The sequence below is a fragment of the Aphelocoma coerulescens genome, unplaced genomic scaffold (genome assembly GCF_041296385.1).
Source record: "Aphelocoma coerulescens isolate FSJ_1873_10779 unplaced genomic scaffold, UR_Acoe_1.0 HiC_scaffold_205, whole genome shotgun sequence".
Lineage (NCBI taxonomy): Eukaryota > Metazoa > Chordata > Aves > Passeriformes > Corvidae > Aphelocoma > Aphelocoma coerulescens.
Genome location: NW_027183551.1, coordinates 207,836 through 234,320, shown reverse-complemented (window position 1 = coordinate 234,320; position 26,485 = coordinate 207,836). Strand labels below are relative to the sequence as shown.

Below are 26,485 nucleotides of genomic sequence, written 5' to 3'. Positions count from 1 at the left end.
GCCGCCTGGGGTTGGGGGGAAAAAGGGGATTTGGGGTGAAAAATGGGGGTTTTGGTGAAATAAAGGGAAAAAGGGGGGTTTTGGGGTGAAAAAAGGGGGATTTGGGGTGAAAGAAGGGGGTTTGGGGTGAGCCACGTCGTCCAGGGCCACCCAGAGGGCCACCTGCTGCCGCCGGGCCAGAGCCACCTGGGGTTGGGGGGGAAAAGGGGTTTTGGGGTGAAAAATGGGGGTTTTGGTGAAATAAAGGGGGTTTGGGGTGAAAAATGGGGGTTTTGGTGAAATAAAGGGGGTTTGGGGTGAAAAATGGGGGTTTTGGTGAAATAAAGGGGGTTTGGGGGTGAAAAAAGGGGGCTTTGGGGTGAAAAAAGGGAGGTTTTGAGGTGGAAAAAATGATTTTAGGGTGTAAAAAGGGGTTCTGAGGGGAAAAAAGGGAGGTTTTGGGGTGAAAAAGGGAGGGTTTGGGGCGAAAAAGGGGGTTTTGAGGGAAAAAAGGGGGTTTTGGAGTGAAAAAGGGAGGTTTTGGGGAGAAGAAATAGGGTTTGGGGTAAAGAAAGGGAGGGTTTGGGGCAAAAAAAAAGGGGTTTTGGGGTGAAAAAGGTGGGTTTGGGGTAAAAAAAGGGGGTTTTGGGGTGAAAAAAGGGAGGGTTTGGGGTGAAAAAGGGGGCTTTCGGGTGAAAAAAGGGGATTTTGAGGGAAAAAGGGGTTTTGGGGCTGAAAAAAGGGGGTTTTGGGCTGAAAAAAGGGGGTTTTGGGGAAATTTGGGAGGGATTGGGGGAGGTTTGGGGGGGATTGAGGAGAGTGGGAGAGTTTGAAGCGGTTTGGGGAGAATCTGAGGGACTTTAGGAGAGATTTGAGGGGTGCAGGAGCGGAATTCGAGGAGATTTGAAGATGTTTAGGAGAAATTGGAGATGAATTTAGGGGGTTTTAAGGTGGAACCTGAGGGAGTTTTGGGGGGGTTTCGAGGGGGTTCGGGGTGAATTTGGGGGTGCCGGCCCTCACCAGCTGCTCCCGGTACGGGAATTCCTTGCGTCCGTCGGGACCATCGCGATAAAACTCCTCAAAAAACCGCTTCGCCTTCTCTGAGGGGAGATCACAGACCGAGAAACGGGAATCAGAAACGGGAGGAAAGTGCCGATAACGGAGGGAATATCCCGATAATTGCGAGAGTTCCCCAATTACGGCATGCGATATGGGGGGGGGGGGGGGGGGGTTCCGATAACAGATCAATAACCCAGTCCCGGTGGCCCCTGCCCTCCCCAAACCTTTCTCGCTGTCGTAGTCGCGCGGGGCCATGTCGGGGCCGCTCCTGTGGCGATTCCTCGTCGCGATTTCCCCCTCACGATCGCGATTTCCCCCTCACGACCGCGATTTCCCCCTCACGGTGGCGATTTCCCCCTCACGGTGGCGATTTCCCCCTCACGATCGCGATTTCTCCCTCACGGTGGCGATTTCCCCCTCACGATCGCGATTTCCCCCTCACGATCACGTTTTCCCCCTCACGGTGGCGTTTTCCCCCTCACGATCGCGATTTCCCCCTCACGATCGCGATTTCCCCCTCACGATCACGTTTTCCCCCTCACGGTGGCGATTTCTCCCTCACGATCGCGATTTCCCCCTCACGATCGCGATTTCCCCCTCACGATCTCTCGCCCCCCTTTTCCCGCCACCGCCGCCGCCTCACAGCGAGTGGCGCGAAAAACCGGCGGCCACGTGACAGCCGGGCGGCCAATCAGAACGCAAGGTCCGCCCTTCCCCCTGGCGACAGCGAGGACCAATCACAACGGGGGCACACCCGGAAGTAGGGGAGCGATCAACCAATAGGAAGAAGCGGCGGTGGCCACGTGAGGCGAGGCCACGCCCACGGCGGCGGCGGGAAGCGGCCCGGAGGTTCGCGGGGTCCGGAAGGGGGCTTGGCCACGCCCCCTCTTAAAGGGGCCGCGCCGCTTTTTGGGAGATTTTCGGGGGGATTTGGGGTTTTTTTGGGGGGTCCTGAGGGGATTTTGGGGGGCGGCGAGGGGTTGGGGGTCGGGGGTCGGGCGGAATTTGGGGTCCGGGTGGGGATCTGGGGGTGGGGGGGGCTTAGGTTTGAGGGGAGCTCCGTTTTTGGGGCCTCAGATCTGAGCGGGGGGGGGGGGGGGGCTCCGATTTTGGGGGGATTTTGAGGGATTTTGGGGGTTCCAGAGACCCCGGGGAGGGGGGGTTAAGTTTCAGAAGGGGTTTTTGGGGATATTTTGGGGGGTTTCGGGGGTCTCTGACCCCCCCTTATCCCCCCCAGATGATTTCCCAGCTCTTCATCCTCAGCTCCAAGGGGGACCCCCTGATCCACAGGGATTGTATCCCCCCAAAAAAGCCCAAAATCTGCCCAAAATCCACCCCCAGACCCCAAAATCCATCTCGGGACCCCCCAGATTTCCTTGACCCCTCCCAAAATCCCTCAGGACCCCCCAAATCTCCCCCCGAAAATCCCCAAATCCCCCCCTAAATCCTCAAATCCCCCCCCCCCCAAACTCCTCAAATCTTCCCCCCAAACCTCCCCAAATCCCCCCCAAATTTCCCCAAAACCCCCCCAGGGCCCCCCAAAATCGCCTCAGGACCCCCCAAATTCCCTTGACCCCCCAAAACCCCCTCAGGACCCCCCCAAATCCCCCCCAAAATCCCCAAATCCCCGCCCCCAATCCCCAAATCCCCCCCCAACCTCCCCAAATTTCCCCCAGACCTCCCCAAATCCCCCCCGAATTTCCCCAGAGCCCCCCCAGGACCCCCCAAAATCCCCTCAGGACCCCCCAAAATTTCCTTGACCCCCCCAAAGTCCCTCAGGACCCCCCAAATCCCCCGTAAATCCTCAAATATCCCCCCCAAACTCCTCAAATCCCCCCCAAAACCTCCCCAAATCCCCCCAAATTTCCCCAAATCCCCCCCAAATTTCCCCAGAACCCCCCCAGGGCCCCCCAAAATCGCCTCAGGACCCCCCAAATTCCCTTGACCCCCCAAAACCCCCTCAGGACCCCCCAAATCCCCCCCAAAATCCCCAAATCCCCTCCCCCAATCCCCAAATCCCCCCCAAACCTCCCAAAATTCCCCCCAAACCTCCCCAAATCCCCCCCAAATTTCCCCAGGACCCCCCAAAATCCCCTCAGGACCCCCCAAAATTTCCTTGACCCCCCCAAAGTCCGCAGGGAGCCCCCAAATCCCCCCCCCCCAAATCCCCAAATCCCCCCTAAATCCTCAAATATCCCCCCCAAACTCCTCAAATCCCCCCCAAAACCTCCCCAAATCCCCCCCGAATTTCCCCAGGACCCCCCAAAATCCCCTCAGGACCCCCCAAAATTTCCTTGACCCCCCCAAAAGTCCGCGGGGACCCCCCCAGGACCCCCCGGGACGTCACCGACCTCTTCTACCGGGGGGTGACCTCGGTGCGGGGCGAGCAGACCCCCGTCTTCATGGCGAGTTCGGGGTTTTTTGGGGGTTTTTGGGGGGATTTTGGGGTTTTGGGGGGATTTTGGGGTTTTGGGGAGATTTTGGGGGTCCTGGGGATTTGGGGGGGCCCTCGGGGGGTTTTTTTGGGGGGGTTCTGAGGGGGTTTGGGGGGGATTTGAAGATTTGGAGGGGGGAATTTGGGGGGGATTTGGGGATTTTGGGGGGGGATTTGGGGGGTCCTGAGGGATTTTGGGGGGAGGGTCAAGGAAATTTTGGGGGTCCTGAGAGGATTTGGGGGGTCCTGGGGACGTTTTGGGGAAATTGGGGGGGATTTGGGGATGTTTGGGGGGAGATTTGAGGAGTTTGGGGGGGGATTTGGGGATTTTGGGGGGGATTTGGGGGGTCCCGAGGAGTCCCTGAGGGATTTTGGGGGGGGATTTTTGGGTTTTTGGGGGGATTTTGGGGTTTTGGGGGGATTTTGGGGGTCCTGGGGATTTGGGGGGGCCCTCGGGGGGTTTTTTTGGGGGGGTTCTGAGGGGGTTTGGGGTGGATTTGGGGGAGATTTGAAGATTTGGAGGGGGGAATTTGGGGGGGATTTGGGGACTTTGGGGGGGGATTTGGGGGGTCCTGAGGGATTTTGGGGGGAGGGTCAAGGAAATTTTGGGGGTCCTGAGAGGATTTGGGGGGTCCTGGGGACGTTTTGGGGAAATTGGGGGGGATTTGGGGATGTTTGGGGGGAGATTTGAGGAGTTTGGGGGGGGATTTGGGGATTTTGGGGGGTCCTGAGGAGTCCCTGAGGGATTTGGGGGGGGATTTTGGGGTTTTTTGGGGGGATTTTGGGGGTCCTGGGGATTTGGGGGGGCCCTCGGGGGGTTTTTTTGGGGGGGTTCTGAGGGGGTTTGGGGGGGATTTGGGGGAGATTTGAAGATTTGGAGGGGGGAATTTGGGGGGATTTGGGGATTTTGGGGGGGATTTGGGGGGTCCTGAGGGATTTGGGGGGGGGTCAAGGAAATTTTGGGGGTCCTGAGAGGATTTGGGGGGTCCTGGGGGCGTTTTGGGGAAATTTGGGGGGGATTTGGGGATGTTTGGGGGGAGATTTGAGGATTTTGGGGGGGATTTGGGGATTTTGGGGGGGATTTGGGGGGTCCTGAGGAGTCCCTGAGGGATTTTGGGGGGGGATTTTGGGGTTTTTGGGGGGATTTTGGGGTTTTGGGGGGATTTTGGGGGTCCTGGGGATTTGGGGGGGCCCTCGGGGGGTTTTTTTGGGGGGGTTCTGAGGGGGTTTGGGGTGGATTTGGGGGAGATTTGAAGATTTGGAGGGGGGAATTTGGGGGAATTTGGGGGGATTTGGGGATTTTGGGGGGGATTTGGGGGGTCCTGAGGGATTTGGGGGGAGGGTCAAGGAAATTTTGGGGGTCCTGAGAGGATTTGGGGGGGATTTGGGGATGTTTGGGGGGAGATTTGAGGAGTTTGGGGGGGGGATTTGGGGATTTTGGGGGAGATTTGGGGGGGGTCAAGGAAATTTGGGGGGTCCTGAGAGGATTTTGGGGAGTCCTGGTGGGGTTTTGGGGGATTTTGGGGGGGATTTGGGGGGTTCTGAGGAGTCCCTGAGGGATTCTGGGGGGAATTTGGGGATTTTTGGGAGGATTTGCGGTGGATTTCTGTGGGATTTCTATGGGATTCTGGGGAATTTCTATGGATTTTGGAGGATTTCTATGGGATTCTATGGGATTTTTATGGGATTCTATGGGATTTCTATGGGATTTCTATGGGATTCTGTGGGATTTCTATGGGATTTTGGGGGATTTTGGGCGGATCTGGGGTGGATTCTGTGCGATTTCTGGCGGAATTCTATGGGATTTCTATGGGATTTTGTGGGATTTCTACGGAATTTTGTGGCATTTCTATGGGATTTCTATGGGATTTTGTGGGATTCTGTGGGATTTCGATGGAATTTCTATGGGATTTTGTGGCACTTCTGTGGGATTCCTATGGGATTCTATGGGATTTCTATGGGATTTCTATAGGATATCTGTGGCATTTCTATGGGATTTTGGGGGATTTTGGGGGATTTCAGTGGAATTCTATGGGATTTCTATGGGATTCTGGGGGATTTTGGGTGGATCTGGGGTGGATTCTGTGGGATTTCTGTGGGATTTCTGGGGGATTTCTATGGCATTTCCATGGCATTTCTATGGCATTTCTATGGCATTTCTATGGGATTTCTATGGGATTCTGTGGCATTCTGTGGGATTCTATGGGATTTCTATGGCATTTCCACGGCATTTCTATGGGATTTCTATGGCATTTCTATGGGATTCTGGGGGATTTGGGGGTTTCCGGGGCGCTTTTGGGGGGTTTTTGGGGGTCCCGAAGAGTTCTGGGGACCCCCTGACCCCCCCCGGGCCCCCGCAGACCCTCGGGGGGCTCCACTTCGCCCACGTCCGGCACGGGGGGCTCTTCTTCGGGGCCAGCACCGAGGGCGACGCCTCCCCCTTCACCCTCGTGGAGTTCCTCAACAGGCGAGGCCGGGAATTCGGGGGGATTTTTTGGGGTTTTTTTGGGATTTTTTTGGGGATTTTTTGGGATTTTTTTTGGGTGGAGTTTTTGGGGATTTTTCGGGGTTTTTCTTGGATTTTTTGGGGATTTTTTTGGGATTTTTTTGGATTTTTTGAGGATTTTTTTTTATTTTTTTGAGGATTTTTTTTGATTTTTTTGGGGAGTTTTTGGGGGATTTTGGGGGATTTTTTTGGGGGATTTTTTGGGATTTTTGGGGGAGATTTTTTTGGGAATTTTTGGGATTTTTGGGGGTTTTTGGGGGGGATTTTTTGGGGATTTTTGGGGGGATTTTTTGGGGGATTTTTTTGAGGATTTTTTGGGGTTTTTTGAGGATTTTTGGGGGGATTTTGGGGATTTTTTGATGATTTTTGGGGGATTTTTTGGGGGATTTTTTGGGATTTTTTTGGATTTTTTGAGGATTTTTTTTTATTTTTTTGAGGATTTTTTTTGATTGTTTTGGGGAGTTTTTGGGGGATTTTGGGGGATTTTGGGGGATTTTTTGGGTTTTTTGGGGGGGATTTTTGGGGGAGATTTTTTTGGGACTTTTTGGGATTTTTTGGGGGGATTTTGGGGAGGATTTTTTGGGAGGATTTTTGGGAATTTTTAGGGAGGATTTTGGGGAATTTTTGGGGAGGATTTGAGGATTTTTTGGGGAGGATTTGGGGAAATTTTAGGGAGAATTTGGGGGAATTTTTTAGGGAGGATTTTGGGAATTTTTGGGGAGGATTTGGGGGGATTTTGGGGAGGATTTTTTGGGAGGATTTTTGGGAATTTTTGGGGAGGATTTTGGGGGAATTTTTGGGGAGGATTTTGGGGAATTTTTAGGGAGGATTTGGGAGGATTTTGGGGAGGATTTGGGAGGATTTTGGGGAGGATTTTTAGGGAGAATTTGGGGGAATTTTTTGGGAGGATTTTGGGGACTTTTTAGGGAGGATTTGGGAGGATTTTGGGGAGGATTTTTAGGGAGGATTTGGGGAATTTTTTGGGGAGGATTTTGGGAATTTTTGGGGGATTTGGGGGAGGATTTTTTGGGGAGGATTTTGGGAATTTTTGGGGAGGATTTTGGGAATTTTTGGGGAATTTTTGGGGGATTTGGGGGAGGATTTTTTGGGGAGGATTTTGGGAATTTTTGGGGAGGATTTTGGGAATTTTTGGGGAATTTTTGGGGGATTTGGGGGAGGATTTTTTGGGAGGATTTTTGGATTTTTTGGGGAGGATTTTGGGAATTTTTGGGGAGGATTTTGGGAATTTTGGGGGAATTTTTGGGGGATTTGGGGGAGGATTTTTTGGGGAGGATTTTGGGAATTTTTGGGGAGGATTTGGGGGGATTTGGGGAGGATTTTGGGGCCGTCTGGGACGGATTTGGGGCTTTGGGGTGCCAGGTTGGTGACGCTGCTCCGCGATTTCTGTGGCCCCCTGAGCGAGAAAAGCCTCGGGATGAACCTGGGACTGGTGGGGGAGCTCCTGGAGGAACTGGTGGTAACTGGGAGCCACTGGGAGGGGACTGGGAGGGACTGAGAGCCACTGGGAGCCACTGGGAGGGGACTGGGAGGGACTGGGAGCCACTGGGAGGGACTGGGAGGGGACTGGGAGGGACTGGGAGCCACTGGGAGGGACTGGGAGGGGATTGGGAGGGACTGGGAGCCACTGGGAGGGGACTGGGGGGCACTGGGAGCCATTGGGAGGGGACTGGGAAGGACTGGGAACCACTGGGAGGGACTGGGAGGGACTGAGAGCCACTGGGAGCCACTGGGAGGGGACTGGGAGCCACTGGGAGGGGACTGGGAGGGACTGAGAGCCACTGGGAGCCACTGGGAGGGGACTGGGAGGGACTGGGAGCCACTGGGAGGGACTGGGAGGGGATTGGAAAGGACTGGGAGCCACTGGGAGGGGACTGGGGGGCATTGGGAGCCATTGGGAGGGGACTGGGAAGGACTGGGAACCACTGGGAGGGACTGGGAGGGACTGAGAGCCACTGGGAGCCACTGGGAGGGGACTGGGAGGGACTGGGAGCCACTGGGAGGGGACTGGGAGGGACTGAGAGCCACTGGGAGCCACTGGGAGGGGACTGGGAGGGACTGGGAGCCACTGGGAGGGACTGGGAGGGGATTGGAAAGGACTGGGAGCCACTGGGAGGGGACTGGGGGGCACTGGGAGCCATTGGGAGGGGACTGGGAAGGACTGGGAACCACTGGGAGGGACTGGGAGCCACTGGAAGGGGACTGGGAGGAACTGGGAGGAACTAGGAGGGCACTGGGAGCCACTGGGAGGGGACCAGGAGGGGACTGGGAGAGACTGGGAGAGTGTTTGGGGTCACTGGGAGGGACTGGGAGCCACTGGGAGGGACTGGGAGAGTGTTTGGGGTCACTGGGAGGGACTGGGAGCCACTGGGAGGGGACCAGGAGGGACTGGGAGGAACTAGGAGGGCACTGGGAGCCACTGGGAGGGGACTGGGATGAACTGGGATGAACTGGAAGGGACTGGGAGGGACTGGGATGAACCGGGATGAACTGGGAGGGACTGGGATGGAACTGGGATGAAACCGGGATGAACTGGGATGGAACTGGGATGGACTGGGATGAACTGGGATGAACTGGAAGGGACTGGGAGGGGCTGGGATGAACTGGGAGGGGCTGGGATGAACTAGGAGGGACTGGGATGGACTGGAAGAGACTGGGATGAACTGGGATGGAACTGGGAAGGACCGGGATGAACTGGGAGGGTCTGGGAAGGACTGGGATGGATCTGGGATGAACTGGGATGGAACTGGGATGAACTGGGAATCCCCTTTGGGGCCAATCCTGGGGGTCCCGGGGCCTTTTTGAGCCTCCTGGACCCTCCCTGGGAGAACCCTGAAGGCCAAAACTTCCCGGAATTCCCAGAAAATTCCCGATTTCCCCCCCCCCCCCCCCCCAAAAATTCCAGGATTTCGGCCACATCCAAACCACGACCCCCGAAATCCTCCGGAGCCTCGTCCAGTCCGAGCCCGAGACCCCCAAACCCTTCAGCCTCCTGGATTTGGGCTCCGTGGGGCTGGTGGGGACCCCCCCTTTTCCTCCGATTCCCCATCCCCAAATTCCCAAAATTCCCCAAATTCCCCCCAAAAAAAAAAAAACCCCCCCGGAATTTGTCGCTGTTTTCCAGTTCGGGGCGGGAGACGCAGCAGAGCCGGGTGGTGCCGGGGGGGGCGGCCACCAGACCCCTCCCCCCACCTCGGGGGGACCAGGTACGACCCCCCCCCCACGATGGTCCCAAAGCCCCAATTCCCGAAATTCCCAAAATTCCCAAAATTCCAGCCCGGAATTCCCAAAATTCCCGCTCGGATCGGCTCGAAACGGTGAAAATTCCGCTCGAAATCCGCTCAAAATTCACCCAAATTCCCCCAAAATCCCACCCAGAGTCACCCCAAGGACCCCCCCCCATGGCCTCAATTCCCGAAATTCCCAAAATTCCCAGAATTCCAGCCCGGAATTCCCAAAATTCCCGCTCGGATCGGCTCGAAATGGTGAAAATTCCGCTCGAAATCCGCTCAAAATTCACCTGAAATCCACCCAAAATCCCACCCAGAGTCACCCCAAGGACCCCCCCCCATGGCCTCAATTCCCGAAATTCCCAAAATTCCCAAAATTCCAGCCCGGAATTCCCAAAATTCCCGCTCGGATCGGCTCCAAATGGTGAAAATTCCACTCGAAATCCGCTCAAAATTCACCCAAATTCCCCCAAAATCCCACCCAGAGTCACCCCAAGGACCCCCCTGGGTGGCCCCAAATGTCCCCTCCCCCAGAATTCCCGAAATTCCCAAAATTCCAGCCCGGAATTCCCAAAATTCCACCCAAATCTGCTCAAAATTGCGACCATTCCACTCAAAATTCACCCAAAATGCCCCAAAATCCACCCAAATTCCCCCAAAATCCCACCCAGAGTCACCCCAGGGACCCCCCCCGATGGCCCCAAAGCCCCAATTCCCGGAATTCCCAAAATTCCAGCCCGGAATTCCCAAAATTCCCACTCGGATCAGCTCAAAATCCAAAAATTGCACCCAAAATTCAGGCAAATCCACTCAAAAGTCCCCAAAAAATCCCGCTCAAAACCCCCCCCCAAAAGTCCCCAAAAAATCCCCCAGAAAACCCCAAAAAATCTCCAGAAAGTCCCAAAAATCCCCCAAAAATCCCCCCCAAAATCCCCAGAAAACCCCAAAAAATCCCCTCCAAAAATCCTGAAAAATCCCCAAAAATCCCCAAAAAAATCCCCAAAAAATCAAAAAAAAATTCCCCCAAAATCCCCCAAAAATCTCCAGAAAATCCCAAAAATCCCCCAAAAATCCCCCAAAAATCCCCCCCAAAATCCCCAGAAAACCCCAAAAAATCCCCTCCAAAAATCCTGAAAAATCCCCAAAAATCCCCTAAAAATCCTCCAAAAAAATCCCCCCAAAAAATCCCCCCAAAATAAATTTAAAAAAAAATCCCCAGAAAATCCCAAAAATCCCTCAAAAATCCTCAAAAAAATTCTCCCCAAAATCCCCAGAAAACCCCCCAAAAAACCAAAAAAATCCCCCCAAAATCCCAAAAAAATCCCCCAAAAAATCCCCTCAAAATCCCCAGAAAACCCCCAAAAAAACAAAAAAATCCCCCCAAAATCAAAAAAAAATCCCAAAAAATTGCCCCCAAAATAAAAAAAAAAAATCCCAAAAAAGTCCCCAAAAATCCCCCCAAAAAATCCCAAGAAAATCCCAAAAAATTCCCCCAAAAAATCTCCAGAAAATCCCCAAAATCCCCCCAAAATCCTTTAAACGATCCCCCCAAAATCCAAAAAAAATCCCCAAAAATTCCCCCCAAAAAATCTCCAGAAAATCCCAAAAATCCCCCAAAAATCCTTAAAACAATCTCCACAAAAATCCCCAAAAAATGCCCCCCAAATCCCCAGAAAAGCCCAAAAAAATCCCCCCAAAATCCCCAAAAAATCCCAAAAAAGTCCCCAAAAATCCCCCCAAAAAATCCCAAGAAAATCCCAAAATCCTAAAAAATCCCCAAAAATCCCCCCAAAAAATCTCCAGAAAATCCCCCAAATCCCCCAAAAATCCTTAAAACAATCCCCCCAAAATCCCCAAAAAATCCCCCCAAAATCCCCAGAAAACCCCAAAAAACCAAAAAAATCCCCCCAAAATAAAAAAAAATCCCAAAAAATCCCCCAAAAATCCAAAAAAGTCCCCAAAAAATCCCCCCCAAAATCTTCCAAAAATCCCCCCAAAATCCCCAAAAAATCCCCCCAAAATCCCCAGAAAACCCCAAAAAAACCAAAAAAATCCCCCCAAAATAAAAAAAAAATCCCAAAAAACTCCCCCCCAAAAAATCCAAAAAAAATCCCAAAAATCCCCCAAAAATCCTTAAAACAATCCCCCCCAAATCCCACAAAAATCCAAAAAAAATCCCCAGAAAACCCCCAAAAAACCCCCCAAAATCCCAAAAAATCCCAAAAAAAACCCAAAAAAATCCCAAAAAAATCCCCAGAAAACCCAAAAAAACCCAAAAAAATCCCCCCAAAACTCCCCCAAAAAAACCCCCAAAATAAAAAAAAAAAGCCAAAAAATCCCCCAAAAATCCCCAAAAAATTCTTAAAAAAATCCCCAAAAATCCCAAAAAACCCCCAAAAACCCCCAAAACCCCCCAGACCCCCCCCAACCCCCAAAACCCCCAAAATCCTCCCCAAAATTTTCCCCCCAGCCCTCCAAACCCGAAGTCTTCGTCGACGTCCTCGAGCGCCTCTCGGTCGTCATCGCTGCCAACGTGAGCCCAGCAAACCCCCCAAAAAACCCCAAAAAACCCCAAAACCCCCCCAAAATCCCTCCAAAACCCCCAAACCACCCCAAAATCGGGGTCCCCGCCCCAAAAAAACCCCCGGGGACCCCCCAAAAATCCCCAAATTTGGCAGGGGACCCCCCTGAAGATCGACGTGCAGGGCGAGATTCGGCTCAAGTGTTACCTCCCCCCCTCCGTCGGTAAATTTGGGGCGGGGCCCCAAAATTTTGGGAGGGGTTTGGAGGGATTTTGGGGGGATTCCCCCCAAAAATTTGGGGGCGTTCCCCAAAAAATTGGGGGATTTTCGGAGGGATTTGGGGGTGATTTAAGGGGTTTTTGTGCGTTTTGAGGGGATTTTTTTTGGGGGGGGGGTGGTTTAAATTTGGGGAATTTGGGGAGGGGTCCCCAAAATTTTGGGAGTTTGGGGTTTTGGAGAGATTTGGGGGGGGGGTCCCCGGAATTTTGGGGGGGTTTGGAGGGAATTTTTGAGGGAATTTTTGGGGGAATTTGGGGCAATTTGGGGAGAATTAAGGGGAATTTTGTGAGGGCAAAAAGGTCCTGGAAGAGGGGGAAAAAAGGGCGGGAAAAGGAATTTGGGGGGGGGTTGAGGGATTTTGGGGTCCTGGGGGGATTTTGGGGGATCCTGGAGGGGTTTGAGGGGGATTTGGGGGGAATTTGGAGGGAATTTTGAGGGAATTTTGGGGAATTTTGGGCAATTTGGGGAGAATTAAGGGGAATTTTGTGAGGGCAAAAAGGTCCTGGAAGAGGGGGAAAAAAGGGCGGGAAAAGGAATTTGGGGGGGGTTGAGGGATTTTGGGGGATTTTGGGGCCCTGGGTGGGATTTTGGGGGATCCTGGAGGGGTTTGAGGGGGATTTGGGGGGAATTTGGAGGGAATTTTGAGGGAATTTTGGGGGAATTTGGGGCAATTTGGGGAGAATTAACGGGAATTTTGTGAGGGCAAAAAGGTCCTGGAAGAGGGGGAAAAAAGGGCGGGAAAAGGAATTTGGGGGGGTTTTGAGGGATTTTGGGGGTCCTGGGGGATTTTGGGGGATCTTGGAGGGGTTTGAGGGGGATTTGGGGGAAATTTTGAGGGAATTTGGAGAGAACTTGGAGGGAATTTGGGGAGAATTAAGGGGAATTTTGTGAGGGCAAAAAGGTCCTGGAAGAGGGGGAAAAAAGGGCGGGAAAAGGAATTTGGGGGGGGTTTGAGGGATTTTGGGGTCCTGGGTGGGATTTTGGGGGATCCTGGAGGGGTTTGAGGGGGATTTGGGGGGAATTTGGAGGGAATTTTGGGGGAATTTGGGGCAATTTGGGGAGAATTAACGGGAATTTTGTAAAGGCAAAAAGGTCCTGGAAGAGGGGGAAAAAAGGGCGGGAAAAGGAATTTGGGGGGGGGTTGAGGGATTTTGGGGGATTTTGGGGCCCTGGGTGGGATTTTGGGGGATCCTGGAGGGGTTTGAGGGGGATTTGGGGGAAATTTTGAGGGAATTTGGAGAGAATTTGGAGGGAATTTGGGGAGAATTAACGGGAATTTTGTGAGGGCAAAAAGGTCCTGGAAGAGGGGGAAAAAAGGGCGGGAAAAGGAATTTGGGGGGGTTTTGAGGGATTTTGGGGGGTCTTGGGGGGTTTTGAGGGGTCCTGAGGGGATTTTGGGGCATCCCGGGTGGATTTTGGGGGGTCCCGGCTGGATTTTGGGGTCAGGACCCCCCCATTTTCCCCCCCTTTTCCCTCCCAGAGCTCCGGATCGGCCTCACGGAGGAATTTTGTGTGGGAAAATCGGAACTGAGGGGTGAGACCCCCCCCCAAATTCTTGGGGACCCCAAAATCCAACCCCAGGACCCCCAAAATCCCCTCGGACCTCCCCAAATCCCCCCAGGGCCCCCAAATTCCCCCAAGTCCCCCCAAATTCCCCTCAAATCCCTCCCCTTTTTTCCTCCCTTCCAGGACCTTCTTAACCCTCCCTAAAATCCCCATTGAAATCCCCGAGATTTCCCATTTTTCCCCATTTTTTCCCCATTTGAATTCCCAAAATCTCCCCAAAACACCCCAAAATTTCCTCGAATCCTCCCTAAAATCCCTCTGCACCCTGCCAGGACCCCCAAATTCTTCCTTATTCTCCTTCCAGGACCCTTTTAACCCCTCAAAATTCCCATTTTTTCCCCTTTAAACCCCCCAAAATCCCCTTTTTTCCTCCCAAACCCCCCAAATTTTCCCCAATTCTCCCAAGTTTTCCCAGACATTCCCCAAATCCCCTTTTTTGCCCTTCCAGGACCCTTTTAACCCCTTAAAACCCCCCAAAAATCCCCATTTTTTCCCCTTTAAACCCCCCAAAATCCCCTTTTTTCCTCCCAAAACTCCTCCAAACCCCCCTAAATTTTCCCAAATTGTCCCAAATCTTCCCCAAATCCCCTTTTTTCCCCTTCCAAGACCCTTTTAACCCCCTAAAGCCCCCTAAAATCCCCATTTTTTCCCCTTTAAACCCCCCCAAATCCCCTTTTTTCTTCCCAAAACTCCTCCAAACCCCCCCAAATTTTCCCAAATTGTCCCAAATCTTCCCCAAATCCCCTTTTTTCCCCTTCCAAGACCCTTTTAACCCCTTAAAACCCCCCCAAATCCCCATTTTTTCCCCTTTAAACCCCCCAAAATCCCCTTTTTTCCTCCCAAAACTCCTCCAAACCCCCCTAAATTTTCCCAAATTGTCCCACATTTTCCCAAATCCCCTTTTTTCCCCTTCCAAGACCCTTTTAACCCCTTAAAACCCCCCAAAATCCCCATTTTTTCCCTTTTAAACCCCCCAAAATCCCCTTTTTTCCTCCCAAAACTCCTCCAAACCCCCCCAAATTTTCCCCAATTGTCCCGAATTGTCCCGAATTTTCCCGAATTCCCGGATTTCGGCCCCCCAGGCTACGGGACCCCGGTGAGGGTGGACGAGTGCTCCTTCCACAGCTCCATCAAACTGGACGAGTTCGGCTCCGGGAGGGTCCTCAGGGTCACCCCCAGCGCCGGCGAGGTCGGGAGATTTGGGGGGAATTTGGGGGGAATTGGGAAAAAATTGGGGGGAAAGTTGGGAAAAAAAGGGAAAAAAATCGGGGGAAAATTGGGGGGAATTTGGGGAAAAAATTGGGGGAAAGTTGGGGGAAAAATTGGGGGAAAGTTGGGGGAGTTTGGGGAGAAATTGGGAAGAAATTGGGGGAAAGTTGGGGGAAAAATTGGGGAAAAATTGGGGGGAGTTTGGGGAGAAATTGGGAAAAATTGGGGGAAAGTTGGGGGAAAAATTGGGGGAAAGTTGGGGGAAAAATTGGGGAAAAATTGGGGGGAGTTTGGGGAGAAATTGGGAAAAATTGGGGGAAAGTTGGGGGAGTGTGGGGAAAAATTGGGGAAAAGTTGGGGAAAAATTGGGGAGAAATTGGGAAAAATTGGGGGAGTTTGGGGAAAAATTGGGGGAAATTGGGGGGAGTTTGGGGAGAAATTGGGAAAAAATTGGGGGAAAGTTGGGGGGAGTTTGGGGAAAAAATTGGGGAAAAATTGGGGGAAAGTTGGGGGGAGTTTGGGGAAAAAATTGGGGAAAAATTGGGGGGAGTTTGGGAAAAAATTGGGGAAAAGTTGGGGAAAAATTGGGGAAAAATTGGGGGAAAGTTGGGGGAGTTTGGGGAAAAATTGGGGAGAAATTGGGAAAAATTGGGGGAAAGTTGGGGGGAAATTGGGGAATAAATGGGGAAAATGGGGGGGAAATGGGGAAAAAATTGGGGAAAAATTGGGGGAAAGTTGGGGGGAGTTTGGGGAAAAATTGGGGAAATTTCGGAAAAAAAGTTGGGGGAAAGTTGGGGGGAGTTTGGGGAAAAATTGGGGAGAAATTGGGAAAAATTGGGGAAAAAATCAGGGGAAAGTTGGGGGGATTTTGGGGGAAAAATGGGGAAAAATTGTGGGGAAGTTGGGGAATAAATGGGGAAAAATTGGGGGGAGTTTGGGGAAAACTGGGGGGAAATTGGGAAAAATTGGGGAAAAGTTGGGGAAAAATTGGGGAAAAAATTGGGGGAAAGTTGGGGAAAAGTTGGGGGAGTTTGGGGAAAAATTGGGGAGAAATTGGGAAAAATTGGGGGAAAGTTGGGGGGAAATTGGGGAAAAGTCGGGGGGAATTGGGGGAAAACTGGGGAAAAATTGGGGGAAAAATTGGGGGGAGTTTGGGAAAAAATTGGGAAAAAATTGGGGGAAAGTTGGGGGAGTTTGGGGAAAATTGGGAAAAAATGGGGAAAAATTGGGGGAAAGTTGGGGGAGTTTGGGGAAAAATTGGGGAAAAAATGGGGAAAAATTGGGGGAAAGTTGGGGGGAATTTGGGGAAAAATTGGGGAAAAAATTTGGGGGAAAATTTGGGAAAAAATGGGAAAAAAATTGGGGAAAATTGGGGGAAAGGTGGGGGGACTTTGGGGGAAAATTGGGGAAAAATTGGGGGAAAGTTGGGGGGAGTTTGGGGAAAAATTGGGGAGAAATTGGGAAAAATTGGGGAAAAAATCAGGGGAAAGTTGGGGGGATTTTGGGGGAAAAATGGGGGAAAGTTGGGGGAAAGTTGGGGGGAGTTGGGAGAAAAATTGGGGAAAATTTGGGGGAAAGTTGGGGGGAGTTTGGGGAAAAATAAACTGGGAGGGACTGGGGGGGACTGGGAGGGACTGGGAGGGACTGGGAGGGACTGGGAAAGGCCGAAAAGACGGCGTTTTTCCCAAATTCCCACCATTTCTCCCAAATTCCCACCATTTTCTCCCAAATTCCCGCAGTTTTTCCCAAATTCCTGGTTTTTTATCCCAAATTCCTGTTTTTTTTCCCAAATTCCCGCCATTTTCTCCCAAATTCCCGCCCTTTCTCCCCAATTCCCGCCATTTTATCCCAAATTCCAGCTGTTTTTCCCTAATTCCTGGTTTTTTTATCCCAAATTCCTTGTTTTTTTCCCAAATTCCCGCCATTTTCTCCCAAATTCCTGGTTTTTTATCCCAAATTCCTGGGTTTTTTTCCCAAATTCCCGCCCTTTCTCCCAAATTCCCGGGATTTTATCCCAAATTCCTGGTTTTTTATCCCAAATTCCCTCCATTTTATCCCAAATTCCCTCCATTTTATCCCAAATTCCCGCCATTTTCTCCCAAATTCCTCCCAAATTCCTCCCAAATTCCTGGTTTTTTATCCCAAATTCCTTGTTTTTTATCCCAAATTCCTGGTTTTTTATCCCAAATTCCTGGGTTTTTATCCCAAATTCCTGTTTTTTCCCAAATTCCCGCCCTTTTCTCCCAAATTCCCGCCGTTTATCTCCCAAATTCCCGCCCTTTCTCCCCAATTCCCGCCATTTTCTCCCAAATTCCCGCAGTTTTTCCCAAATTCCTGGGTTTTTATCCCAAATTCCTGGGTTTTTTCCCAAATTCCCGCCCTTTCTCCCAAATTCCCGCCATTTTATCCCAAATTCCTGCCAAATTCCTCCCAAATTCCTGGTTTTTTATCCCAAATTCCTTGTTTTTTTCCCAAATTCCCACCCTTTCTCCCCAATTCCCGCCATTTTCTCCCAAATTCCCGCCGTTTTTCCCAAATTCCCGCCCTTTTCTCCCGAATTCCCGCCCTTTCTCCCCAATTCCCGCCATTTTATCCCAAATTCCTGGTTTTTTATCCCAAATTCCTTGGGTTTTCCCACATTCCCACCATTTTTCCCAAATTCCCGCCCTTTCTCCCCAATTCCCGCCATTTTATCCTAAATTCCAGCTGTTTTTCCCTAATTCCTGGTTTTTTATCCCAAATTCCTTGTTTTTTTCCCAAATTCCCTCCATTTTATCCCAAATTCCTGGGTTTTTTTCCCAAATTCCCGCCCTTTCTCCCAAATTCCCGGGATTTTATCCCAAATTCCTGGTTTTTTATCCCAAATTCCTGTTTTTTTTTCCCAAATTCCCTCCATTTTATCCCAAATTCCCGCCATTTTCTCCCAAATTCCTGGTTTTTTATCCCAAATTCCTGGGTTTTTATCCCAAATTCCTGGTTTTTTATCCCAAATTCCTGGGTTTTTTTCCCAAATTCCTGGGTTTTTATCCCAAATTCCTGTTTTTTCCCAAATTCCCGCCCTTTTCTCCCAAATTCCCGCCGTTTTATCTCCCAAATTCCCGCCCTTTCTCCCCAATTCCCGCCATTTTATCCCAAATTCCCGCCGTTTTTCCCTAATTCCTGGGTTTTTATCCCAAATTCCTTGTTTTTTTCCCAAATTCCCGCCATTTTCTCCCAAATTCCTCCCAAATTCCTGGTTTTTTTTCCCAAATTCCCTCCATTTTATCCCAAATTCCCGCCATTTTCTCCCAAATTCCTCCCAAATTCCTCCCAAATTCCTGGTTTTTTATCCCAAATTCCCGCCATTTTCTCCCAAATTCCCTCCATTTTATCCCAAATTCCCGCCATTTTCTCCCAAATTCCTCCCAAATTCCTCCCAAATTCCTGGTTTTTTATCCCAAATTCCTGGGTTTTTATCCCAAATTCCTGGTTTTTTATCCCAAATTCCTGGGTTTTTTTCCCAAATTCCTGGGTTTTTATCCCAAATTCCTGTTTTTTCCCAAATTCCCGCCCTTTTCTCCCAAATTCCCGCCGTTTTATCTCCCAAATTCCCGCCCTTTCTCCCCAATTCCCGCCATTTTATCCCAAATTCCCGCCGTTTTTCCCTAATTCCTGGGTTTTTATCCCAAATTCCTTGTTTTTTTCCCAAATTCCCGCCATTTCCTCCCAAATTCCTCCCAAATTCCTGGTTTTTTATCCCAAATTCCTGGTTTTTTTTCCCAAATTCCCTCCATTTTATCCCAAATTCCCGCCATTTTCTCCCAAATTCCTCCCAAATTCCTCCCAAATTCCTGTTTTTTTATCCCAAATTCCTGCCATTTTCTTCCAAATTCCTTGTTTTTTATCCCAAATTCCCGCCATTTTCTCCCAAATTCCCTCCATTTTATCCCAAATTCCCGCCGTTTTCTCCCAAATTCCTGGTTTTTTATCCCAAATTCCTGGTTTTTTTTCCCAAATTCCCGCAGTTTTCTCCCAAATTCCCGGGTTTTTATCCCAAATTCCTGGTTTTTTATCCCGAATTCCTGGTTTTTTCCCAAATTCCCATTTTCTCCCCAATTCCCGCCGTTTATCTCCCAAATTCCCGCCATTTTTCCCAAATTCCCTCCATTTTATCCCAAATTCCCGCCATTTTCTCCCAAATTCCTTGTTTTTTATCCCAAATTCCCGCCATTTTCTCCCAAATTCCCTCCATTTTATCCCAAATTCCTGCCATTTTCTCCCAAATTCCTTGTTTTTTATCCCAAATTCCCGCCATTTTCTCCCAAATTCCCGGGTTTTTTTCCCAAATTCCCGCCGTTTATCTCCCAAATTCCTGGGTTTTTTATCCCAAATTCCCGGGTTTTTATCCCAAATTCCCGCCATTTTCTCCCAAATTCCTCCCAAATTCCTCCCAAATTCCTGGTTTTTTATCCCAAATTCCTTGTTTTTTATCCCAAATTCCTGGTTTTTTATCCCAAATTCCTTGTTTTTTATCCCAAATTCCTGGGTTTTTATCCCAAATTCCTGGTTTTTTATCCCAAATTCCTTGTTTTTTATCCCAAATTCCTGGGTTTTTATCCCAAATTCCTGGTTTTTTATCCCAAATTCCTTGTTTTTTATCCCAAATTCCTGGTTTTTTATCCCAAATTCCTTGTTTTTTATCCCAAATTCCTGGGTTTTTATCCCAAATTCCTGGGGTTTTATCCCAAATTCCTGGGTTTTTTTCCCAAATTCCTGTTTTTTATCCCAAATTCCTGTTTTTTCCCAAATTCCCGCCCTTTCTCCCAAATTCCCGCCATTTTCTCCCAAATTCCTCCCAAATTCCTCCCAAATTCCTGGTTTTTTATCCCAAATTCCTGTTTTTTTCCCAAATTCCCGCCGTTTATCTCCCAAATTCCTGGGTTTTTATCCCAAATTCCTGGGGTTTTTATCCCAAATTCCTGGGTTTTTTTCCCAAATTCCCGCCCTTTCTCCCAAATTCCCGGGTTTTTATCCCAAATTCCCGCCGTTTTCTCCCAAATTCCCGCCATTCTCTCCCAAATTCCCGCCGTTTTTCCCAAATTTCTGGGTTTTTTTCCCAAATTCCCGCCGTTTATCTCCCAAATTCCTGGGTTTTTTATCCCAAATTCCCGGGTTTTTATCCCAAATTCCCGCCGTTTTCTCCCAAATTCCCGCCATTTTTCCCAAATTCCTGTTTTTTATCCCAAATTCCTGGTTTTTCCCAAATTCCCGCCTTTTCTCCCCAATTCCCGGGTTTTTATCCCAAATTCCTGGGTTTTTATCCCAAATGCCTGGTTTTTTCTCCCAAATTCCCGGGTTTTTATCCCAAATTCCTGTTTTTTATCCCGAATTCCTGGTTTTTCCCAAATTCCCGCCTTTTCTCCCCAATCCCCGCAGATGACGCTGATGCAGTACCAGGTCATGGACGAGATCCCGGCCCCGCTCCCGTTCCGCCTCTTCCCCACCCTGGACAAGGAGCCCGGGGGAAGGTGGGACCCCAAATCCGGGGGAAAATCCCCAAAAACCTTCGGGAATTTGGGCCTGGATTGAGGGGGGGGTTCCTAAATTTTGGGGATTTTTTCAGATTTTTTTGGGATTTTTTTCTGGATTTTTTGGGATTTTTTTCAGATTTTTTTGGGATTTTTTTCTGGATTTTTTGGGATTTTTTTCAGATTTCTTGGGGATTTTTTTTCTGGATTTTTGGGGATTTTTTCAGATTTTTTTAGGGATTTTTTTCTGGATTTTTTAGGATTTTTTTCAGATTTTTTTTGGGATTTTTTTTCTGGATTTTTTGGGATTTTTTCAGATTTTTTTGGGGATTTTTTTTCTGGATTTTTTGGGATTTTTTTCAGATTTTTTTTGGGATTTTTTTCTGGATTTTTTGGGATTTTTTTCAGGTTTTTTTTGGATTTTTTTCTGGATTTTTTGGGATTTTTTCAGATTTTTTGGGGATTTTTTTCTGGATTTTTTTGAAATTTTTTTCAGATTTTTTGGGGATTTTTTTCTGGATTTTTTTTTTTTTTCAGATTTTTTTGGGATTTTTTTTCTGGATTTTTTGGGATTTTTTTCAGATTTTTTTGGGGATTTTTTTCTGGATTTTTTGGGATTTTTTCAGATTTTTTTGGGGATTTTTTTCTGGATTTTTTGGGATTTTTTTCAGGTTTTTTTGGGATTTTTTTCTGGATTTTTTGGGATTTTTTCAGATTTTTTGGGGATTTTTTTTCTGGATTTTTTGGGAATTTTTTCCTGGTTTGTTTTATTTTTTTCCTGAATTTTTGGGATTTTTTTCTGGATTTTTTGGGGATTTTTTTCCTGTTTTCCTGGATTTGGGGAATTTTTCCTGATTTTTTGGGGATTTTTCCCTGATTTTTTTGGAATTTTTTCCTGATTTTTTGGGAATATTTTCCAGATTTTTGGGGGATTTTTCCAGATTTTTGGGATTTTTTTTCCCTGATTTTGGGGGGATTTTTCCCTGATTTTTTTAAAATTTCCCTGATTTTTTGGGAATTTTTCCTTAATTTTTTTTTTTTACTTTTTCCTCAATTTTGGGGTTTTTTTTCCTCATTTTTAGGGATTTTTCCCTCATTTTTCCACCTAATTTTTGGGGATATCCCAAAATTTGGGGGGGGGGCTCCTCCTTTCCTCCCAAATTTTTGGGATTTTTCCCAATTTTTGGGTTTTTTTCCCCCTCAGGATCCGCCTTTATTTGAAGCTCCGCTGCGACCTCCCCCCCAAAAGGTGAAATTTGGGGGGAATTTCGGGAATTTTGGGCAAGATCCCGGGATTTTCAACGGCCTGGGAGCCTCAAAATTCCCCAAAATTCCCAAAATTCCCGTTTTTCCCCCCAAAAAAATCCCAGCCACGCCATCAACGTTCGCCTGCAGCTCCCGGTGCCCAAAGGCGTCTCCAGGTGGGGATTTTGGGGGATTTTGGGGAATTTTGGGGGATTTGGGGGGTCCTGGGGGGGTGAATCCCAAATTTTGGGCCCTCCCAGTCTTTCCCAGGTGGAATCTGGGGGGAATTTTGGGGAATTTTGAGGGGATTTGGGGGTTAATTTGGGGAATTTTGAGGGACTTTGGGGAAATTTTTGGGAATTTGGGGGGAATTTTGGGGAATTTGGGGGAATTTTTGGAATTTGGGGGGAACTTCTGGGAATTTGGGGGGAATTTTTGGGAATTTGGAGGGAATTTGGGGAATTTGGGGGGAATTTATGGGAATTTGGGAAATTTGGGGGGAGTTTGGGGGCAACTTTGGGAATCTGGGGGGGATTTGGGGAGGAATTTGGGGATTTGGGGGGTCCTGGGGGGGGTGAATCCCAAATTTGGGTGGAATTTGGGTCGGATTTTCGGGAATTTTTGGGAATTTGGGGGAATTTTAAGGGATTGGGGGGGGGGCATTTGGGGATTTGGGATTCAGGGGGAATTTTGGGGCTCAAATCCCAAATTTTGGGGTTCCCCAGCCTCTCCCAGGTGGAATTTGGGGGGAATTTGGGTGGATTTGGGGGGAATTTGGGTGGATTAAGGCGGATTTGAGGCCAATTTGGGTGGAATTGGTGGGGATTTGGGGGGAATTTCCAGGGGATTTGGGGGAATTTGGGGATTTGGGGGGATTTGGGGGAATTTGGGGGGAATTTTGGGGCTGGAATCCCAAATTTTGGGGCTCCCCAGCCTCTCCCAGGTGGGATTTGGGGGCGGATTTGAGGCCAATTTGGGTGGAATTTGGGGGGATTTGGGAGGAATTTCCAGGGGATTTGGGGGAATTTGGGGATTTGGGGGAATTTGGGGGGATTTGGGGGGAATTTTGGGGCTGGAATCCCAAATTTTGGGGCCCCCCAGCCTCTCCCAGGAGCTGAGCAGCCCCGACCAAGCGGCCGAGTTGGATTTGGGCTCCCGCAGCATCCGCTGGGAAATTCCCAAAATCCAGGGGGGCTCCCAACTCTCCGCCCTCTTCAAGGTCAGAGTCCCCTCAGAACCCCAAAGTGAGCCCAGAATTCCCAAATTGAGCCCAAAATTCCCCAAATTGAGCCCAAAATGCCCAAATTGAGCCCAAAATCCCCAAATTGAGCCCAAAAATCCCCAAATTGAGCCTAAAATGCCCATATTGAGCCCAAAATCCCCAAATTGAGCCCAAAATGCCCAAATTTAGCTCAAAAATCCCCAAACTGAGCCCAAAAATCCCAAATTGAGCCCAAAAATCCCCAAATTGAGCCCAGAATGCCCAAACTGAGCCCAAAATGCCCAAATTTAGCTCAAAATGCCCCAAATTGAGCCCAAAAATCCCCAAATTGAGCCCAAAATGCCCAAATTTAGCTCAAAATGCCCAAATTTAGCTCAAAATTCCTAAATTTAGCCCAGAACCCCCAAATTGAGCCCAAAATGCCCAAATTGAGCCCAAAATCCCCAAATTTAGCCCAGAACCCCCAAATTGAGCCCAAAATGCCCAAATTTAGGCCAGAATTCCCAAATTGAGCCCAAAATGCCCAAATTTAGCTCAGAATTCCCAAATTTAGCACAGAATGCCCAAATTTAGCCCAAAATGCCCAAATTGAGCCCAAAAATCCCCAAATTTAGCTCAAAATGCCCAAATTTAGCCCAGAATGCCCAAATTTAGCCCCAAATCCCCAAATTTAGCCCAGAACCCCCAAATTTAGCTCAAAATGCCCCAATTTAGCCCCAAATCCCCAAATTTAGCCCAGAATTCCCCAATTCCCAGCTGGATCTGGCCTGGCCGGTGCCCGCCTGGCGCCTGGAGCTGGGCACTGCCCACGGCTCTTTCCAGCCCTGAACATCCCAAACATCCCAAACATCCCAGAGATCCCAAACCCCCCAAACATTCCCAAACATTCCCAAAACCCTGAATTCCCAAATTCCCAAATTCCCTGAATTCCCAGCTGGATCTGGCCTGGCCGGTGCCCGCCTGGCGCCTGGAGCTGGGCGCTGCCCACGGCTCCTTCCAGCCCTGAACATCCCAAACATCCCAAACACCCCAGAGATCCCAAATCCCCCAAACATCCCCAAACCCCCCAAACATTCCCAACCCCCTGAATTCTCTGAATTCCCAAATTCCCTGAATTCCCAGCTGGATCTGGCCTGGCCGGTGCCCGCCTGGCACCTGGAGCTGGGCGCTGCCCACGGCTCCTTCCAGCCCTGAACATCCCAAACATCCCAAACATCCCAAACATCCCAGAGATCCCAAACCCCCCAAACATTCCCAAACATTCCCAAAACCCCCTGAATTCCCAAATTCCCAATATTCCCACTATTCCCAGCTGGATCTGGCCTGGCCGGTGCCCGCCTGGCGCCTGGAGCTGGGCGCTGCCCACGGCTCCTTCCAGCTGCCAACGTCCCAAACATCCCAAGGATCCCAAAGATCCCAAATCCCCCAAACACCCCAAACCCCCCAAACATTCCCAACCCCCTGAATTCTCTGAATTCCCAAATTCCCTGAATTCCCAGCTGGATCTGGCCTGGCCGGTGCCCGCCTGGCACCTGGAGCTGGGCGCTGCCCACGGCTCCTTCCAGCCCTGAACATCCCAAACATCCCAAACATCCCAAACATCCCAGAGATCCCAAACCCCCCAAACATTCCCAAACATTCCCAAAACCCCCTGAATTCCCAAATTCCCGATATTCCCACTATTCCCAGCTGGATCTGGCCTGGCCGGTGCCCGCCTGGCGCCTGGAGCTGGGCGCTGCCCACGGCTCCTTCCAGCCCTGAACATCCCAAACACCCCAAGGATCCCAAAGATCCCAAATCCCCCAAACACCCCCAAACCCCCCAAACATTCCCAACCCCCTGAATTCTCTGAATTCCCAAATTCCCTGAATTCCCAGCTGGATCTGGCCTGGCCGGTGCCCGCCTGGCGCCTGGAGCTGGGCGCTGCCCACGCCTCTTTCCAGCTGCCAACATCCCAAACATCCCAAACATCCCAAACATCCCAGAGATCCCAAACCCCCCAAACACCCCCAATATCCCAAACATTCCCAACCCCCTGAATTCCCAAATTCCCTGAATTCCCAGCTGGATCTGGCCTGGCCGGTGCCCGCCTGGCGCCTGGAGCTGGGCGCTGCCCACGCCTCTTTCCAGCCCTGAACATCCCAAACATCCCAGAGATCCCAAACACCCCAAACACCCCCAATATCCCAAACATTCCCAACCCCCTGAATTCCCAAATTCCCTGAATTCCCAGCTGGATCTGGCCTGGCCGGTGCCCGCCTGGCGCCTGGAGCTGGGCGCTGCCCACGCCTCTTTCCAGCTGCCCTCCCAGAGCTGCTCCGGGCTCCGCGTTCGCTTCCTGCGGCTCTCGGGGCCCCCGGGCGCGGCCCCGGCTCAGCGCTGGGTGCGTTACCTGAGCCACAGCGACTCCTACGTGCTGCGCCTCTGAGCCCCCCCCCCCCGGGGGATTCCCGGGAATTCCCGGGGAGAATTCCCAAAAAAAAAAAATTCCCGGGAAAAATTCCCCCCCCCCCCGAAAAAAAATCCCCGAAAAAATCGGCTCGGAAATGGCGGAGTTGGGAGGGGGGGAGGGGGGGAAAGGGGGGGAAAAAAGGGGGTGGGGGTTGTGGGGTTTGGGGCGGAGGGGGTTTGGAAGGGGAAGAGGGGGTGGGAATTCCTGAAATTTTGGGAAAAAAACCCCGAAATTCCCGAAAAAAACGGCCGGGAAATGGTGGAATTGTGGGAGGGTTGCATTGGGGGACACCGAGGGATTTTGGGGTGAAAATGGGCAAAAAAGGGGAAAAATGGGGTGGGGGTTGTGGGGTTTGGGGCGGAGGGGGATTGGAAGGGGATGAGGGGATGGGAATTCCGAAATTTTGGGAAAAAAACCCCCAAAATTCCCGAAAAAAACGGCCTGGAAATGGTGGAATTGTTGGAGTTTTTTGTTGGGGGAGTTTTGGGGTTAAAATGGGCAAAAATGGGCAAAAAAGGGGTGGGGGTTGTGGGGTTTGGGGCTGAGGGGGTTTGGAAGGGGAAGAGGGGGTGGGAATCCCAAAATTTTGGGAAAAAAACCCCCAAAATTCCCGAAAAAAAACGGCCGGGAAATGGTGGAATTGTGGGAGGGTTGCATTGGGGGACACCGAGGGATTTTGGGGTGGAAATGGGCAAAAAAGGGGAAAAAAGGGGAAAAATGGGGTGGGGGTTGTGGGGTTTGGGGCGGAGGGGGTTTGGAAGGGGATGAGGGGGTGGGAATTCCTGAAATTTTGGGAAAAGACCCCGAAATTCCCGAAAAAAACAGCCTGGAAAGGATGGAATTGTTGGAGTTTTTTGTTGGGGGAGTTTTGGGGTGAAAATGGGCAAAAATGGGCAAAAACTGGATGAAAGTTCTTGGATTCAATGCTCAGAGAGAACAGAAGGAGAGAAGGGGGTGGGAATCCCAAAATATTTGGGAAAAAAACCCCAAAATTCCCGAAAAAATCGGCCTGGAAAGGATGGAATTGTGGGAGGGTTTTATTGGGGGAGTTTTGGGGTGAAACGGCCCAAAAATGGGCAAAGAAGGGGGGAAAAAAGGGGTGGGGGTTGTGGGATTCAGTGCTGAGAGGGTTTGGAAGGAGAAGAGGGGGTGGGAATCCCGAAATTTTGGGAAAAAAAACCCAAAATTCCCGAAAAAATCGGCCTGGAAAGGATGGAATTGTGGGAGGGTTTCATTGGGGGACACCGAGGGATTTTG

General features: G+C 50.1%; 2 protein-coding genes across 2 annotated transcripts in view; one reads left to right on the top strand and one right to left on the bottom strand.

Annotated features, from left to right (window-relative positions):
• MCM7 (minichromosome maintenance complex component 7) overlaps window positions 1-1,468 on the bottom strand; it is a 29,694-nt gene extending 28,226 nt beyond the window's left edge. Inside the window, exons 1-2 of the mRNA XM_068999024.1 lie at window positions 1,263-1,468; window positions 1,000-1,079 (exon numbers count right to left, since the gene is read on the bottom strand). Of these exons, the coding sequence (XP_068855125.1) occupies window positions 1,000-1,079; window positions 1,263-1,293 (111 nt within the window). The 5' untranslated portion in view covers window positions 1,294-1,468. The remainder of the gene's footprint in view (window positions 1-999; window positions 1,080-1,262) is intronic.
• A 763-nt stretch (window positions 1,469-2,231) lies between these two features.
• Window positions 2,232-25,336, top strand: AP4M1 (adaptor related protein complex 4 subunit mu 1). Its single transcript, XM_068999011.1, has 15 exons — window positions 2,232-2,333; window positions 3,349-3,443; window positions 5,833-5,939; window positions 7,359-7,455; window positions 8,902-9,020; window positions 9,130-9,202; window positions 11,697-11,759; window positions 11,905-11,971; window positions 13,508-13,561; window positions 14,676-14,782; window positions 20,218-20,309; window positions 21,514-21,558; window positions 21,680-21,730; window positions 22,656-22,773; window positions 25,010-25,336. Exons 1-15 carry the CDS (start codon window positions 2,276-2,278, stop codon window positions 25,202-25,204), a joined length of 1,341 nt encoding a protein of 446 aa, XP_068855112.1. The 5' UTR covers window positions 2,232-2,275; the 3' UTR covers window positions 25,205-25,336.
• The last annotated feature ends 1,149 nt before the right edge of the window (window positions 25,337-26,485 follow it).

What these genes read in the sequence shown, in the direction of transcription:
- AP4M1 (XM_068999011.1), top strand. Translation starts at nt 2,276, where the DNA reads ATGATTTCCCAGCTCTTCATCCTCAGCTCCAAGGGGGACCCCCTGATC. An exon ending in TCCGTGGGGCTGGTGGGGAC is followed by an intron (nt 9,021 to 9,129) that starts CCCCCCTTTTCC and finishes CAGTTCGGGGCG; the next exon opens with GGAGACGCAGCAGAGCCGGG. An exon ending in TGCGACCTCCCCCCCAAAAG is followed by an intron (nt 21,559 to 21,679) that starts GTGAAATTTGGG and finishes AAAAAATCCCAG; the next exon opens with CCACGCCATCAACGTTCGCC.